Raw genomic sequence first — 17,602 nt, 5'->3', positions numbered from 1 at the left:
CCGTGCCCCTGCCCATGGCGTCTGCCTCCCCTGCTGGTGGGGACTGAATAGACTGTGACCTTGAACAATAAATGATTCCCCAACCCATATGTGTCTCCTTTGCTTGGCTGGGCCAAGGGTGGGCACAGGGCAGAAGGCAGGGGCCACAGCTATCTGCAGACCCATCAGGCTGGCTCCACGAGTGAGATGACCAAACCCAAGATGCACACAGACAGCAAAGTCGGGCACCAAGGGACAGATGGACCGTGGGCCGTGTCCGTCGCATTTCTCCCTGAGCCATCGCCCGCCCTCTGGAGTGTCTGCTGTGGGTCGGCCAAGGAGCTGAGATGAGACCCAGGCACCCAGCCAGGGCCAACGGCACACAACGCTCCCACCCACCGGCACACAGACACCCAGCCAAGGCTGTAAGATTCTGAACTTTTATTTTCTGGCATGAAAAGTACAAATAATTAAACAATTCCATGTAAAAGTCTGTTACCGCGGCCAGGCCTGTAATCCGGTAATAAATAGTCTAAATGCAACGCAAAGTGTTTTTTTGTCTTTTTTTTTTTTTTTGCAGTTCTTTATCATCTCCAACATACGGACTGTCATGATGTGAAACCTTCCGAATAAATAACAGGATGAAGGGAGGGCTTGCGGGGCTGAGCCCCTCCCCAAGGGCCCTGCCCCTGCCCCCCAGAGACATGGAAGACCCCAGGCCCTTCCCCTGGGCCGGCCTCCTGGTAGGGGCTGGCTGGCTGGGCTGAGTTCTGTGTTTTAGAAAAAGAAGTGCACTCCCAGTCTGGGGGTAGCAGGGGCCTAGGCCTCAGTGGGGGGGGGGGGTTGGGGGGGGAGGGGCCCTCTCCAGAACCCAGCACCCCCAGGTGGGGGACAAACCCAGCCCTTATTGCTCACGGATGCCCCCGGCACGCTGCCCACGTGTGCACACGTGTCCCTGCGTGCAGGGAGGGCAGAGGGGAGAAAGCCCCAAGAAACAGAGGGAGAGGGAGGGACCCGCGGGGGGCCTGCCCTGCTGGAGGGGAGCAGGGAGATCAGGACTTAAAACCACAAGAATAAATAGGTTCGTGTACCAAGAACAAGCTAGGGTTTTCACCAGCTAAATAGGACTGAAAAAATTCTCAAGACGAGCAAAAAGAATCCCATTGAGACCGGACGTCGTTGGCCAGGTGGGGGCCGCCCCGGAGAGCGCACACGCCCCACCGCTGCCACCGGCTACCGTTCCTGTTATTAATAATTATTACTTTAATGATTCCACTTCCCCTTTATAAATAAATTAGGCATAACCACGTCTCAGCAAAACTTAAAGAAACAAAGAGAACATCGTGGTTCCTTTAAACTTGCAAACTGGATGAAGGAACAGAAATATACACAAATGTTCTTACAGGGCAACAAGAATAAATAGTTAACATAGCAATAAGTTAAAACTACAAGAAGCTAAATTCGGCAAAAAAGTACAAGAAAGTTAACTGGTGCCAGTTTATGTCTTTTTTTTTTTCTTTTTTTAAATCTCTTCAGTGTTTTTTTTTTTTCTTCTTTTTTTTTTTGTTTTTCTCTTCTTTGTATTTTTTTGTTGCTTTTTAAATTTTTTCTTTTTGTTCCTTGCAGCAGAAGCTCCACAGACGTTTAATAACAAACACCAGGGAGGGTGGGGAGAGAGAGCTGGGCAGTCAGATGGGGCCATGGCCAGACACCAAAGCAGGACACCGGAGAAAGGTCAACTGAATCTAAAATCGGGGTTTGCAATTTTCAGTTCTGACTGGGCCCACTGCGAGGGGTGGGGGCTGCAGGGGCTCCCAGGGGCTCCCAGGGGCTCCCGCCTTGGGCTTCTGTTGGAATTTTTCGTTACAAAGAATGAAAACTAGGGGGATGGAAAGTCCAGACAGAAGCCAGGGCTGGGGCTTGGGATGGGAGCTGTGTCCACCGCCCTCACTCATCGGAAAGATGGAAAACCCCAACAAACTAAAAGGGGTGACGAGTGGATGGGGAGGAAAAGCGGGGCGGGGCCCCTGGGCCTGTCCACACTGGGCCTGACGGGGAGGCCCTGGGCCGGGGGAGGCTCAGGGCCTGGCCTCGCCCTTGGCCTCACGGGCCAGGGCCTGGGCCGGGGGGAGGCTCAGCCCCAGAGACGGCTCAGCCCCAGGGACAAGGGGTCCTTTGGCCTCAAGTATTGGGGGGTGCTGCCTCCAGCCCACCATGATGCCAAAAGTGAACGAGGTATCGTGTGTCTGGATGCAGGACGCTGTGTGCACGCCTGTGTTCACGGGCGGCACGGACCACTGATGAGCCAGGAGAGAGCTCTGCAGAGACCCTGGGGCAGGGCGAGCGGGGCTGGGTGCCGGGAGGGCTGGGCGCCTGGGTCCGAGGGAACTGTGGGCGTGTCTGTGTGTTCCTGGGTGTTGTGTCTGAGACTGGGTGTCTGGATTTGTGTCTCCAAATGTATGTCTCCACTTTCACGTCTTCACGTGAGCGCGTGGACATATTTGTACGTCCGCTGTCCACAGTCACCTCTGTCCACGTCTGCCTGTGACACGTTTGTCCATGTCCGTGTCCGATCGCTCCACATTCACATGGCTCCCACTCCAGTCTGTGTGCGTCTCCGTGTCTGTTTGGCCAGTTCCTGTGTGTCAGGGTTGTCGCGTCTGTCAGTGCTGTGTGTTCCTGGGGGGCGAGTGTCTCTGTGCGGCCCCTGGGCCCCGGCCCCAGGCCCTGCTTCCCGTCTTTGCCCAGTTGGTAAACATAACCTGTCAAAATATTTTCTTTTTTTTTTTGTCTTTTTTTGTGTTTTTTTTTTCAAGTTCAAGAATCCCCAGTAAAAATTCTCCACGAGGTCTTTTTCCCCTTTTTACAAAAATAGAGTTTTTCTCCCCCTCCCCCCCCCCCCCCCTTTTTTTTCCGTTTTGTTTGTCTCCAGCCCCTCACCCTGCTCCTCACAATGCACCGAGGGGGCCAGGATGCCCACACCCCTCATGTTTCGCTTTGTTGGGGATTTTTAAACCTGTCTCCTCCCCCCCTCAGGCTCACCTCAGTGTGGGGAGGCCTGGAGGGCACCCAGCACCCGCCCAAAACCATCCTGTGCAGCTGGTTGGCGGTTGGGTGGGGGCACATCTCTGCTTTCTTTTCAGCCGAAAAAAGAAACAAAAACCATCTCCATGAACAAAACCAAGACGAGAGAGTGAACAGCCCAGCCTGGGGTAGGGGCAGGAGGACGGGGTGGGGGACCCCAGGCCCCCCCATTCCCTGCAGACCCTCCCAGCCCGAGTGCTCACCCTGTGGCTTCGCAGGGGTGTGGGGCCTCGTGCCGTCCGTGGTCTGCCTGCGCTGTCTCTCTCGGGCCCCTTCTCCCTCTCTCTCTCTCTCTCTCAAACTCTCTCTCTCTCTCAATCTCTCTCTCTCTCAAACTCTCTCTCTCTCTCTGCTGCCCGGGGAGGTGGGGAGGGCGGAGGTGGCTCAGGCCTTGTGCTGTTTGCTGGTCTTGAAGGACACCTGCAGCACACGCTCGCCCAGGCGGTAGCCATTGAGGCTGGCGATGGCCATGGCCGCCTCGTCGTAGTTGGTCATGGTGACAAAGCCGAAGCCCTTACACTTGTTGGTGGTGAAGTCGCGGATGACCTTGACGTTGGTGACCGCCCCGAAGGGCCCGAACAGCTGCCACAGCACACTCTCGTCCGCCTCCGGAGACAGGTTGTACACGAAGATGCACCAGCCGGCGCCCGTGGCACCCCCCGACAGGCCCACGCCCGCCAGGCCGCTCATGCCGTCGATGGCGATGGGCGAGAACCTGGCGATGAGCGACAGGGGACTACTTTGGGGGTCACGCGGGCTCTGCCCTGACCCCCGGCATGCCCCCGACCCGTGACCTCTGCTACTGCCATGACCTCTGATGGGGCCTTGACCCTGGGACTCTTGTGAGCCCTGCATTGTCCTGACCCTGCTGTGACCTCCATCTGTCATCCCACCTTCAACCCCGTCCCCCAGTCTTCACCCTGACCTGTCCCTTCTCCTAACCTCTGATCCTGCCCTGAGCCCTGAACGAATCCTGACCCCATGACCTCTGGTCCTACTTGGTCCTTGGCTCTGTTGCCCCTGACTACTTCCCCACACCCCTGGCCACATCTTCCCACCCAGCTCCTGCCCTGGCTCCCTCTCTGACCCCATCCTGACCCTGCCATGTTGTCCCATGTGTCCTGCTGGCCGCCCAGAAGGGCAGCGCTGGGAGCCCAGGTGTGATGTGGCCATTTAGGCGCCTGCCTCCTGTTATTCGGGGCTAAGCACACCGTCACCTCCTTCGGAGCCTCCTCCGAGCCATAAGGAGGCCACCTGCTCCCCGTCCCGCTCCGGCCATTTCCTGGGTAAACTGTGTATTTGCTATCGGCTCCCTCTTCCCTAAAAGGTTGTGTTTTCTGTGGGGCCCCCGCCCAGAACAGGGCCTCGTACACAGTGGGCACCTGGCTCCACTCGACCGGGCGGGGCCGGAGCCTGAGCCATCCGATCTGAGCTTTTGGAACTAACCGCTCACTCTCTCGCCCAGGCCTCGCCCAGGCCATTCCTGCTGCCAGGAACTCGGCTTCCCCTCTATTGCCTCCGATGGCTGAGGCCCCTCTGGGTCCCATCACCCCGTCTGCCCACTCCACCTCCCTGGTCACTGTGCACCTGTCTCCTTTCCCACTAGACTGAGATAATTAATAACAGTAACAATGATCTTCAGAGCAGCTACCTTTATTGAGCGCTCACTATGTGCCAAGCACTGTGCTCAATATCATTTCATCTCCATGGGGACCAAGTCTGGCTGGGCCACACCGGGGACCCAGCCGCCAGCCAGGGCCAGTCCTCAGCGTGCACTCAGCAGCTCATGATGCAATAAACTCAGGACGTTCGCAGGGTCAGGGATGTGGTCAATGTCATGGGGGCCTTGGGGGCCCTCCTGGACCACAGGGCAGAAGGGGCAGATGTGACCCTCAGCAAGGACCACCAACAGTGCAGGTGGAACTCCCGCTGGACATGGGCACCAGGAGCCGTGGCTGTGACCTGGGCAGCACTGCCCACCCCTCACTAGGCTGGAGAGGGCCCTGGGCCCAAATTCTACAGTAGCTCTCTGTGGGCATTTGCTAGGCTCCACAGCCCCCACATCCCCTAATGGGCACGCTACTCCCCAACAGTGCAGACACGGCTAAGCTGGCAGTCCTGGGGGGGAGGTGGAGAGGTGTCCATCAGGGCAAGGGTCCGAGAAGGGACCGCGAGGGGCTGGGGGCAGTGGGGTGGGGGCACTGTTACCTCTTGACTCCGTAGGCCATGTTGAGTAAGTTGTCCAGCCTGTGGAGCAGAAGGGGTGGTCACGGTGGCCTCCAGGCGCGTCCCCGGCTGTGATGCAGGCCAGCCAGCCTGCCCTCCCTGCCCCCACCCCGCAGGCCAACAGTGCCAGCCCTGCCCCCGCCGCCTGCCCGGCTGGACACCGCCTGGCACGGACCGTGGTCACTCCGGCACCGCCTCTTGCCTGCTCTGCCACATCCTCACCCTCCCTCTCCCACCGCCCGTCACACCCTGTAGGGCTCAGGTCCCCAGACATGAAGGTTTGATCCCTTCACCACAATGGCTGGGCTGGGCAGGGACCATGCCTCTCTGAGCTTCAGGGCCCCCATCCATCGCCTGGGACAAGACAGGCTGCATTCTCACGGGGTTGCTGCGCAGGATAAAGGCGTGTGCCTGGCCCGCAGTACACACTCATGGAATGTGATGAGGAAACGGAGGCAGACAGTGGGAGTCCCGTGCCAGAGGGGGCAGCTAGAGCTGGACCTGACCAGGTGATTCTAAACCTGCGCTCGCTGAGCACCTGCTGCATGGAAGGGCCTGGCCTCACACCTGCAGGTCCCCACGCTGCCCTTTTGCTGCCCTCAGTGGCCCCAGCATGTGGGCCTGTGCTGGTGTCCCTCGCCCTGCAGGCCTGGGGGTGATAGGGGGTGGGGCTCACCGAAAGCGTTGTGTCTGATGGTGCAGGGGGCCTGCATAGCGCCGGGCCGATGACTGGTAAAGGTGCGTGAGCAGGGCCTGCCCCGTCTTCTGACTTGGGTTGTTGGCAAACTTGACCGTGATGGGCTCGGCTGCACCCAGCGGCTTCTGCCCATTCAGTCCTTTGATGGCCTCCTCGGCCTCAATCCTCTTGTCAAAGCGGATGAACCCCACACCCCGAGACACACCTGCAGGGAGCCAGGGTGTCACGAGGACCCGGCCTCCTCCCCTGCGAGCCCCTCCTGCTCCCGATTCCCGCCCTGCCATTCCCCATTTCTCTGTTTTGGTCTCGCCTTGGTGCCTCCACCCAGCGCCCTCACCAGGTGCACCCTCCCCGGCGGCCTGACCTGTGACCTGGTCCACCAGGATCCGGGAAGTGATGATCCGACCGTATTGGGAGAAGAGCTGCTCCATTTCCTTCTGGCTCATGGTCTTGGGGAGCCCGCTGACGTACAGGTTGGCATCCCGGATGGATGCAGAGCTGGGTCTGGCATAGGACACCTGGGGAGGGTCAGGCGACAGGTGTGAGGGGAAGACCCATTTCGCAGAAAGGGGGAGAGAGGCCCCGTCAGAACCACCACCGAGTCGCAGAAACGCCTCACTGTTCACTCAACAAATATCTCTTGAGGAGTCACCGTGGTTGTGGCCACTGGGGCTTGGGGGGGAGGCCTGGCCATGGCCCTGTCTGCTTAGTGATGGGGGGACTTGACACCTGAGGTCAAAGGAGCCACACGCCTGGGGTCCCGTCTCCCTCAAGACCCCAGGGGCTCTTGCATCCCAGCTCATGCCCTCACGCTGGACACCCCGTCAGCAACAGTGCCCCCCACTCCCTTGGAAAGTGAGCCTGGGACACTGACCCTTGTTTTCCCGACTGCACTGGGCCCCTGAGTCACCCAGGCCTTTAGCCACCACCTCAAACCTGACGACTCGCAAATGTCCGTTCCCAGCACAAATCTGGCCCCTCCTCTCTACACCTGTGACACCTGCCTCCAGGCTCCCGACTCCCCCCAACTTTCCTGACTCTAATGGCAGCTCAGGACCCAGCCTCAGTTGTCCGTGACTCCTCTCTGACCTTACACCCACATCTGATCCACCGTCAGTCCTGCTGACGTTACTTCTCATGATCCAGAATCTGCATACTTCCTCCTCCTACTTTTTTTTTTAATCCTCACCCGAGGACATGCTTTTTAACAATTGACCTTAGAGTCTGGTTGATGTGGCTCAGTGGTTGAGTGACGACCTAGGAACCAAGAGGTCATGGTTCGATTCCGGTCAGGGCTCATCCCCAGTAGGGGACGTGCGATCAATGATTCTCTCATCATTGATGTTTCTATCTCTCTCTTCCTCTCTGAAATCAATAAACATAGATTTTTTTAAAAACTGATTTTAGAGAGAGAGGAAGAAACATCCATACAAGAGTGAAACATCGATTGGTTGCCTTTTGCATGCAGCCCAACCGGGGGTCAAGCTGCCACTTTTTGTGTATGGGACGACACTCCAACTGAGCCACCCGGCAGGGCCTGCCTCCCACTTGCATCTCCCCACTTTGGACCGGTATCCACCATTGCTAACCCAACCAGGACGTAGTCTCCTGCCCTGGTCCCCACCCCCAGCCTCACCTCTCACGGCCGATCCCCACACAGCAGCCAGAGAGCACCGTGACCATCTGAGCCAGGTCACCTCACTCCTCTGCTCAGAACCATCCATGGCTCCCTCGTTCTTCCGAGTTCAAGTCCGTCCCATGGTCCACAAGGCCATCTACCGCCTCACCGCCAGCCTCATCTCCACCCGCTTCCCCCTTGTGTTCCAGTCACACAGGCCTCATCCTGTTCCCCAAACACCAGGCATGGTCCTGCCTCGCGGCCTTTGCATGGGCTGTTCCCTCTGCCTGGAACTCTCTTCCTTTTTCTTCTTCTCTGGGTCTCCGTTGAAATGTCCTACCCACGTTACTTTCTCTCACAGCACTTCTCTTGGCATTAGACACGTTTTAGTACAAACTCCTTGCGAATCAGACACATGTGAGCAGGATCATTAGATTCGTGTCACTAATGGGTCCAGCCCAACAATGAAACTCTCTGCAGCTGTTCAAAAAATGGGGGACGTGGATATTGATTTTCCTGAAACAGTGGTGAGTATTGTGAAGTGGAGGAAAGAAAAAGTCCATTTATAGAGCAGCGAGGATTGTGTGACCCCATCTCATTGTGTGTCTATCAATGTCCTGGGAACGTGGACCGAAGGGCCCACCCCCAGTGCTTACAGGGTGACCCATAGCTGGCGGGGGCAGGGAGTGCCCTGACTCCTCTCTCTTGATTTCTGCCGATATCTGTATTTCTCTATTTCTATAACCTCAGGGAAGATAGGGGTCATTGTCAAGGGTCTGGTTTTTGTTTGGGGCTGTGAGTTGTGAGGGCATGCTACTTCGTTAGAAACGGCTAATTTAAAAACTAACAAAATGAATAAATTGGGCTGAGGGTGGATCAGGGTGAGGGTGCTCATGGGGTGGTGCGGGGACATTCTAATTAATTGTACACCTGGGGTTCTCCAGAAAAAACCCACAACTACAGAAAACAAACACATCAGCCCTGGCCAGTGTGGCTCCGTTGGTTGGGTGTCATCCCGTGCACCTAATGGTTGCAAGGCTCGATCCCCAGTTGGGGGCGTGCAGGAGGCAGCCGATCAATGTTCCACTCTTGCATCACTGTTTCTCTCTCTCTCCCAAAAAAGTCAATCAAAAATCTTTAAAAAAAAAAAAAAAAAAAAAAGGAAAACACATCCGCTGCTATTATTTCTGTAATGATAACTAAAAATCACGCCATGTATTTTACAATTTTTACTCCCCCCACCACAGGTCTGTGAACTTTGAGGGGTGAGGACGGGTTGAGGACTTGTTGATGGGTTGAAGTTGGGTTGACCAGAAGAGGGATCTGAGCTCCTGGTTAGGTGTCATCTGAGGAACAGAGTAGGTCCTTCCATCATGTGAGCTAACCTGGGTCCCCCCCCCCCCACTAGGACGGTGCCTGGCACACAGTGGGGGGCTGGAATTATTTTGGGCAGAATCTGCTGGAACACATAGGCTGACCATACAACACAGCCATTCTGGCAGACAGACAGTCAGACAGAAACACAAACACACACACACACACACACACACACACACACACACACGGCCAGTGTGCTAGCCAATGCACAGGCAGAGGGTAACACAAGGCCTCGGCCACCTTCATGGCAACGCTGAGGATCTTGGATAAGGATAGTAAGAGTTGCACACGCCTGTCATACCACCGCACAAGCCTACAACATCACACATGTTCCACCCCGAGTGGGGCACCGGTAGCCATAACCACACTTCACTGTGACATACAAACACTCCATCACAGCCAGACACACCCATGAGGCCCCACCAGGTCACAGCCGAGTGGCAGTGTGTGACAAAGTGCCTGTCAAATAGAAAACGTCCCACAGATGCAGTAACACACCCGAAGTCTACAATAGCTGGACCTATGTGACAACAGCCACTCACATCGCCACGGTGTCCAACAAACACCGTCTCACAGAGGGTCACACACACACAGGGTCTTACAGCTCATTATAGAGTCCACCCTCATGCTTGGGGGCTTCGGGGTCTAGTTGGCAGAGAGAGAGCCCTTAGGTCACGACCTTGCCCCACCCCAGGGAGAGGAAGAGATTCCCACACCTCTGTTCCCATGGCGAACTGGGGGCCAGATGGGTGCCCCACCGGCCCGCCTTCCCCCAGGGTTCAGGAGCAGATTTGTGGGGTGGAGCCCAGACACTCCAGGCAACCTAGAGAGAGGAGTTTCCATGGCAACCCCCCCAGGGAACCTGGGCTCCCAGGGTCCCAGCTGCAGCTGCTGAGAGGGGAGGTCGTGGGGGGAGGGGCATTGCACAAAGGTGGGGGAGTGGCCCGCCCCTAATCCCGCCCTCCCAGACCCTAATTAGGCTCCAGATGGCAGATGGATCCCCACCCTTCCCCCATTTCCCTAACAAAGGCAGGGAGGGGGCTGCCCATTGGACCCCTGTCACTCTCTCCTAGTACCAGTTGGAGGGCACCTCCGTGAACCCCCACAGAATGTGGGGGCTAATATTCTCCCCATTGACACGCGAGGAGACTGAGGTTCAGAGAGGCAAAGGCATTGGGCCCCGGGCTGGCTAACCAGAAAGCCTTCGGGGAGATTAAACCCCTCCGGGGGATGAGCGGGGGAGGATGGATGGATGGCAGTGACGGGGTGGTCCTGGTGGGCAGTGAAAAGGGGACATGGGGACAGTCGGGATGGGCACTAACGGGATAGGGGGACAGGCAGCAAGGGGAACAGGGCACCCACCTTGATGGTCTTTGTCTGTAGTTTGAGGCCGTTGAGGGTGTTGATGGCTTTGTCTGCGTCGTTGGGGTCAGAGTAGTTCACAAACCCGTAGCCGAGGCTCTGCCCTGTGTGCAGGACCAGGTCGATGACCTACCTCCCTGGACCTGCCAGGATCCTCCCTGACCCAGGTGTGAGAGGCTGACCACCCCCTCCTCGTCCACCTGCCCTTATTGTCCCCAAGACACCCCACCTGGGGTCACACCTGGCTCCTAGCCACACCTCAGAAACCTCCAGAGCACCACTGGCCCCATCACACCTGTCCTCGAGGCTACCACCTCCCCCGTCCACCTCCCCACCTGCCAGCAGCCACACCTGTGATCTTGTCCCGAACCAACTTGCAGGACTCAATGTCACCAATGCTGCCGAAGAGACTCTTGAACTCATCCTGGGTCATGTTCTGGGGCAGGTAGTTGACGATGAGGTTGGTTTTGCTGTCATCAGTGGCTCCGTTTGTACCAAGGAGTGGCCCATTGGGCAGGGCCGGGCCGGCCGGGCCCCCTGCCACCTGAGACTCCATGGCCCCGAGTATCTGCTGGAGACAACAGGCCACACCCACTCACGGCCCAGTCCCCAGGAGACCAGGGGAGTGAGGAGGGGCCCTGCGGTGATGGATCACTCATGTCTGGCATGGGCTTGAACAGGGGAGAGGACGTCACATTATTCTAATAACCCCTTCCACTCCCTGAGCACTGAGCAAAGCACTTAACATATGATTTTACTGTGAAAAAATACCACATATGAATGCCATATATGGCTCTTTGTATGTATGTTTCCCTGTTTATCTAAAACCAACCTGTGTTTTTTCAGAATAATATAATGAACACTTTTTTTTTTAATCCTCACTGGAGGATATTTTTCCATTGATTTTTAGAGAGAGTGGAAGAGAGAGGGAAAGACAGCGTGAAATATCAATGTGAGAGAAACACATCGATTGGTTGCCTCCTGCATGCGCCCGGACCGGGGCCTGGGCTGGCGAGAAGCCTGCAACCGAGGTACATGGCCTTGACCGGAATCAAACCCCCGACCCTTCGGTCAGCAGGCCGAGGCTCTATCCACTGACCCAAACTGGCTAGGCCTGTAATGAACACCTTTGTCTTCAGAATAAGAAATATAACATTTTTATTAGCTTTGCAGCCCTTTCTCACAAGTTTCTCCCTGCCCGTGTACTTTCCTTCTCCCACCAAAGGTAATTCCTATCCCAAATGTGTTGACATTTTGTGCATAAATTTCCTACTAGGCATTTACACCCACAGTTTTCCCTCTTTTTTTAAAAAAAATTTTTTTAAATTAATTTTAAAGAGAGGACGGAAGAGGGAGAGAGGGAGAGAGAGGGAGGAGAGAGAACATCGATGTGAGAGACAAACATTAATCCACTGCCTCCTGCGTCATGCACCCTGACCAGCAATGGAACCAGGGACCCTTCGGTGCACTAATGACACGGAGCCACACCAGCCAGGGCACCTCCAGTTTTTTCCACTAAGCTTTAAATATATATATATTGATTTCAGAGAGGAAGGGAGAGGGAGAAAGACAGAAACATTAATGATGAGAGAGTATCATTGATCGGCTGCCTCCTGCAGGTCCCCCTACTGGAGATGGAGCCTGCAACCTGGGCATGTGCCCTGACTGGGAATCCACGACCTCCTAGTTCATAGGTCAACGCTCAAACACTGAGCCATGCCAGCTGGGATAAGCTTTTTTTTTTTTAAGTATAAACTTAACACCCGCAAACAATGACAGTTTTATTTATCTCCAATCTCTGTTATTTATTTTTCTTGTCTTAGTGCAGGGGTTACAATGTGATAGTATCTTCTTTATTTCTGATTTTAAAGGAAATGTTTTAAACATTTGACAGCTAAATATGACCTTTGCTGTAGTTTTTTTGTAAATGGCCTTTATCAGGTTAAGGATCTTTAATTTAAAAAAATAAATGTTTAATTTTATTCCTAGAATCCGAACAATATATATTTTTAAATATAATGGATGTTAAAAAAATAATTAAATAAATATAATGGATGTTAAATTTTACTGTTCTTTTCCTACATCTATTTTTTAAATTGAGATATAACTGACATATAAAATTATACTAGTTTCAGACATACAACATAATGACTTAATATTTGTATACATTGCAACATGATCACCACAATAAGTCCAGTTAACATCCATCACCATCCATAGCTACAAATTTTTTCTTGTGATGAGGACTTTTTAATACCTACTCTCTTAACAACTTTAAAATATATTCTACATCTATTTTATATCTAAGGCCCACATCAAGAACTTTAAAGCCACATCTGGGCCCAGAAGGAGAGAGTGCTGGATTGACGGGTGTTGTCTGTGACGGGCATGGGAAGGTAAAGTGGCCAGCATTCCGTAGGCCTTCTCTTACGACGTGGTTGGTGGGTAGGTTGCCCTCCCCTGAAAACTCAAATTGATTGGCAGGGTCTTGCTAGATGAATTCAGTCAGCAGGTACACATGGTCTCAGTCATCCCTGACCCAAAATACAATACTGTAATTGTTCCCAAATAGCATCCCCTCTATGCCAGGCAAAAAGCAAAGCCCTCTACAGGCAGTTTTTCTTTTCTTATTCACAACTGCCCTAAAAAGAGGAGGGTTTTATTCCCTCTGCTTAACATGTTATGGATTAAATGCTGTGCGCCCCCCCCCCCATTCCATGTTGAAACCCTAACCCCCAAGGTGACATTTAGGGGTGGGGCCTTAGAGGTAATTAGGTCATGAAGATGGAGCCCGCATGCATGGGATTTGTGTGCTACACAAAGGGACAGGAGATGACTTCTCTCTACACCATGTGAGGCCACAGCAAGACAGCTGTCTGCAAACCAGCAGGTGAGCTCTCACCAGGAACTGAATCCGCGGGCACCTTGAAATTGGACTACCCAGCCTCCAGAACTAGGAGAAATAAATGTTTGTGTTTAAGCCACACAGTTTATGCCATGTTTTTATAGCGATCTGAGCTAAGACAACAGATAAAGAAAGTTGAGCAACGCCCTAGCCGGTTTGGCTCAGTGGATAGAGCGTTGGTCTGCGGACTCAAGGGTCCCGGGTTTGATTCCGGTCAAGGGCATATGCCCAGGTTTCGGGCTCGATCCCCAGTAGGGGGCGTGCAGGAGGCAGCCAATCAATGATTCCCTCTCATCATTGATGTTTTTCTCTCTCCCTTCCTCTCTGAAATCAATAAAAATATACTAAAAAAAAAAAGTGAGCATCAGTGATGTTTGGAAAATTACCAAAGACCATGCAGCCTATAAGTGATGGAGCAGGGAGGCGGGGTTTGCACATGCGCTTTTCTGATCTAGAGTCTGTGTTTCCAAATCCCACTGCCAACCTAGCGCTGCCCTAACATTTCCCAGCTGCTTCCTCAGGTATGCCACTACGGCTTCTGGGCCTCTGCTCCACTTGGCCAAAAACGTCAAATGACTGTCCTAGCGGCTTGGGAAGGATCTAAGCTACACATGGGTGCGGCTGGAAAGCACTCTGGGGCCAGTTAGCCATGTCTGCCATCCATGCCTCATGATCCTGCTATTGATAATCGTCCCGCTCCATTGAGCATCTACCATGTGTTAAGCACTGTGTCATGCACTTCAAGGCACCATTTCATTTATTTCTCTCAACCGTTCTTTTTCCCTTTATTGATTTTTAGAGAGAGAGGAAGGCAGAGGGATAGAGACAGAGAAACATCGATCCCATAGACACAGACAATTAGGTGGTGAAAGCCTGGACAGGGTGCGGGGATGGGCTGGAAGGGGTTAATGGGGGGGGGTCGTATGTAATACTTTCAACAATAAAGATTTTTAAAAAAAGAAACATCGATTGGCTGCCTCCTGCACACCCCCTACTGGGGATCCAGCCTGCAACCCCTGCCCCCGTATGTGCCCCGACCTGGAATCAAACCAGTGACCTCCTGGTTCATGGGTCAACGCTCAACTGCTGAGCCAGGCTCTCAACAAGTTTGAAAGACAGCAACACATTCTCCATTTTACAAGCAAGGAAGCTGAGCTCAGAGGTGTTGAGTGATCTAAGTGGGGGACTCCATTTCAAACTTCCTGTGTCAGACTTCAGAGCTGTTTTTTTAAAATATATATTTTTATTGATTTCAGAGAGGAATGGAGGGCAAGAGAGACAGAAACATCAGATGAGAGAGAGTCATAGATCAGCTGCCTCCTGCACGTCCCACACTGGGGATTGAGCCGGCAACCCAGGCATGTGCCCTGACCGGGAGTCAAACCCTAACCTCCTGGTTCATAGGTCGATGCTCAACCACTGGGCCACGCCAGTTGGACTTCAAAGCTGTTTTTAATGATTGTGGCCAATCCAGTGGGGCGGCTCTGCCACCAGGGAACTGTGTGTCCTCAGGGATCATCTTAGCTCTTCTTTGGGCCTCTCCTTCCTTCCCGTTGATTCTTATTAAAAAAGGGTGGCACAGAGGATCGAGCCCCCTGCATCTCCAGGGGGCTGAGATTGGCTGCTGGGGCTGCTGGGAGGATTATTCTGAAGCCACATTTGGGCTGAACAGGAACACATACTGGGGTGATTAGCAATGTCTGCCATAGGCACCGGGAGTAAACAGTGACACACACTCCATGGACCTGCATCCCACTTCCTAACATTAACACTTTATGAATAACATGGCCATGTATTGAGTGCCTGTTATGTGCCAGACAAAATTCTTTGTGAGAATTTCCATGCAATTCTCCCAATGTTGAATGTTAGGGGACTCTTTCTTCATTTAACAGATGAGGAAACAGCGTCAATGAAGGGATAGGATTTGTCCGAGGTTGGACAGCAGGCAAATGATGGACCAAGAATTCAAATCCAGGGTTTGAACTCCAGAGCCCACTTTCCTAATGAAAAGGCCAATAATAGTAAAGATAATAACAGTAAAGTGAAGCTGAGCACCACTCTATGCCACGCCCCGGGCATCACTACATATAAATCCGCTGTGTAGGCTGAGTTTACTACTCATTCAATTCAACAAATATTTACTGGGTGCCACCAATGTGCCAGCTGCTGCCCCCCCTCCTCACTGTGTGTCCTCTGACACTCACATGGCCTCTCTGGACCTCTGTCCCTCCACTAAAGGAACGGAGGTCCCCGTGTCTGGAGACAGATTCTGAATTCCTGCCCTGGCTCAGTGAGACAGGGTTCTGCAATCAGTTGATAATGCCTATGGGAGCCGGATGAGCATTCAGCAGTACACGGCCCTGTTTCAGGACATTCCAGGTTCCAGCTTTGGAAGCCCTACTATGTGTCTGACACTAAACAATTGCAAAGTTTTCACTGACTTCCCACAACCACACAGAAAGCAGGAGGCATTGTCTCTACTTCTCAGATGGAAAAACAAGGGACAGAAGGACCTGTGACTTGCCCAGGGTGACTGCGGGAGGTGGTGGTGATACCGTCACGATTTGACTCCTGATCAGATAACCCCAAAGCCTACTGGGTTACAGATTCTGCCCCACCCCAAATGCTGTACTCAACTTGGAGGGGATTAAGAGGTGATTGGGGCCCTGGCCTGTGTGGCTCAGTTGGTTGGAGTGTCATCCTGTACTCCAAAAGGAGGCGGGTTTGACTCCTGGCCAGGGAACATACCCAGGTTGCAGGTTCGATCCCCAGTCAGGGTGCGTGCAGGAGGCAATGTTTCTCTCTCACATTAATGTCTCTCTCTAAAATCAATTTTAAAAACAGGTGATTGGGCCGAAACCGATTTGGCTCAGTGGATAGAGCGTCGGCCTGCGGACTGAAAGGTCCCAGGTTCGATTCCGGTCAAGGGCATGTACCTGGGTTGCGGGCACATCCCCAGTAGGAGGTGTGCAGGAGGCAGCTGATCGATGTTTCTCTCTCATTGATGTTTCTAACTCTCTATCTCTCTCCCTTCCTCTCTGTAAAAAATCAATAAAATATATTTTTTTTTAAAAAAAGAGGTGATTGGGTGATTTCTACTTCGGATCTTGAGCCTCAGCCTGTGAATCTCACCACCACCACATCTCCCTCCTGTCTGTGCCCGAGCTTAGTGGGATCAGTGTCACCTGCGTTTCCTCCATGGCTGAGCCGGCTAAGCCGCTAATGGGGATCAGATTGGTGGAGGTCACACCCACCCTGCTCCAGTCCACAGCAAATGTATGGCCTGATATGACATGGGGATCACAGGGACCTCGGAGGGCTGTTCCAGGTCAGGAAGGGGGGCTTAAAGAGGGGAGGGGGGCCTTGGATGGGGAGGCAGGTGCCCACTGGGAGCAATGGAACCTTCCTCTCTCCAGCTCTTCCTCTGGGGATCTCTTTCTCTCTCCTTTCCCACCCTCTGTTCACCTCTCCTCTCTGAACAACTCTGTCTCCCCATCCCTCTCTCTCAATCTTTCTCCAACTCTTTTGCACCATTGCACATATATCTGACATACATATTATGCAGTGAACACACCTGCGGTCAGTTGCTGTGTGGATTCTCCAGTGTCTGACCCCCTTGGCCCCAGCTGCACCCCAGGGCCCCAGTCACAGTGACAGATGCTTGGATACCGGTGACAATAGGGCATTGAGTGGCTATGCATGGTGAGGCTGAGCCACCACGTGGTGCTAACTGAGCCTCCCACTTCTGGGCCTTTCTCTCTCCATGCAGGGCCCTCACTGTCTCAATTTATCCCCTCACTTCCTGCCAGCCTGTCCCTATGGCGGGTCTCTGCCTGAGTGCCCTCTATTGGAGTAACCGAGCCTCCAAGGCCCTCCAGTGACCTCTGACCACACCCTCTCCTCTTTGTGCATGTTTCCCTTTTTCAAAAGAGGGAACAGATCAGAGGAGAATGGATGTAGGGGTTCTGAGGGTCCCCAAGAAGCCACATTCACTTTCCTGAACTTGGATGAGCAGTGTGAGGCCCAGAGAGGGGAAGGCGTTGGCTTGAGGTCACACAGCAGGAAAGTGTGGCCTCTCCAGCCTTATTTTTCAGAGGCAGGTGGGCGGGCCCCAGGGTCCTGGGGGGAGTGCTGAGCATCCCCCCACCCACTGTGCTGGCCAGGACTGAAAGAGGCCCAGGCACATACACACGCATATGCACAGCACACACAGAACCGAGACTGGAAGGGCGGAAGAAGGCCAGGGCGCTGGGACCAGACAAAGGACGCGCGGCAGCACCGGGAGCACAGTGGCTCCACGGGGGCGGGGGTGGAGTCGGGGTTGGGCGAGAACTGGCCAGCCCCGCCCCGGGAG

General features: G+C 53.8%; 2 protein-coding genes across 2 annotated transcripts in view; both read right to left on the bottom strand.

The window, feature by feature from the left end:
- Positions 1–540: 540 nt before the first annotated feature.
- On the bottom strand, positions 541–10,912 carry ELAVL3 (ELAV like neuron-specific RNA binding protein 3). The gene is made up of 6 exons (XM_005861360.2): positions 10,695–10,912; positions 10,344–10,447; positions 6,351–6,504; positions 5,966–6,191; positions 5,272–5,310; positions 541–3,778 (listed from the first exon to the last, which is right to left on the bottom strand). Exons 1-6 carry the CDS (start codon positions 10,897–10,899, stop codon positions 3,448–3,450), a joined length of 1,059 nt encoding a protein of 352 aa, XP_005861422.1. The 5' UTR covers positions 10,900–10,912; the 3' UTR covers positions 541–3,447.
- Positions 9,991–17,602, bottom strand: part of ZNF653 (zinc finger protein 653) — a 23,429-nt gene continuing 15,817 nt past the window's right edge. The window contains exon 10 of the mRNA XM_014535729.1: positions 9,991–10,001. The gene's annotated coding sequence lies outside the window, so the exon portion shown is untranslated. The remainder of the gene's footprint in view (positions 10,002–17,602) is intronic.

The sequence above is a fragment of the Myotis brandtii genome, unplaced genomic scaffold (genome assembly GCF_000412655.1).
Source record: "Myotis brandtii unplaced genomic scaffold, ASM41265v1 scaffold1496, whole genome shotgun sequence".
Classification (NCBI taxonomy): Eukaryota; Metazoa; Chordata; class Mammalia; order Chiroptera; family Vespertilionidae; genus Myotis; species Myotis brandtii.
This window is presented reverse-complemented; position numbering and strand designations above follow the sequence as displayed.

Coding starts and splice junctions, on each gene's coding strand:
- ELAVL3 (XM_005861360.2), bottom strand. CDS start 10,899: ATGGAGTCTCAGGTGGCAGGGGGCCCGGCCGGCCCGGCCCTGCCCAAT. Junction 6,192..6,350: donor CCTGGTGGACCAGGTCACAG/GTCAGGCCGCCG, acceptor GGCTCCCTGCAG/GTGTGTCTCGGGGTGTGGGG. Junction 3,779..5,271: donor ATGGCCTACGGAGTCAAGAG/GTAACAGTGCCC, acceptor GCTCATCGCCAG/GTTCTCGCCCATCGCCATCG.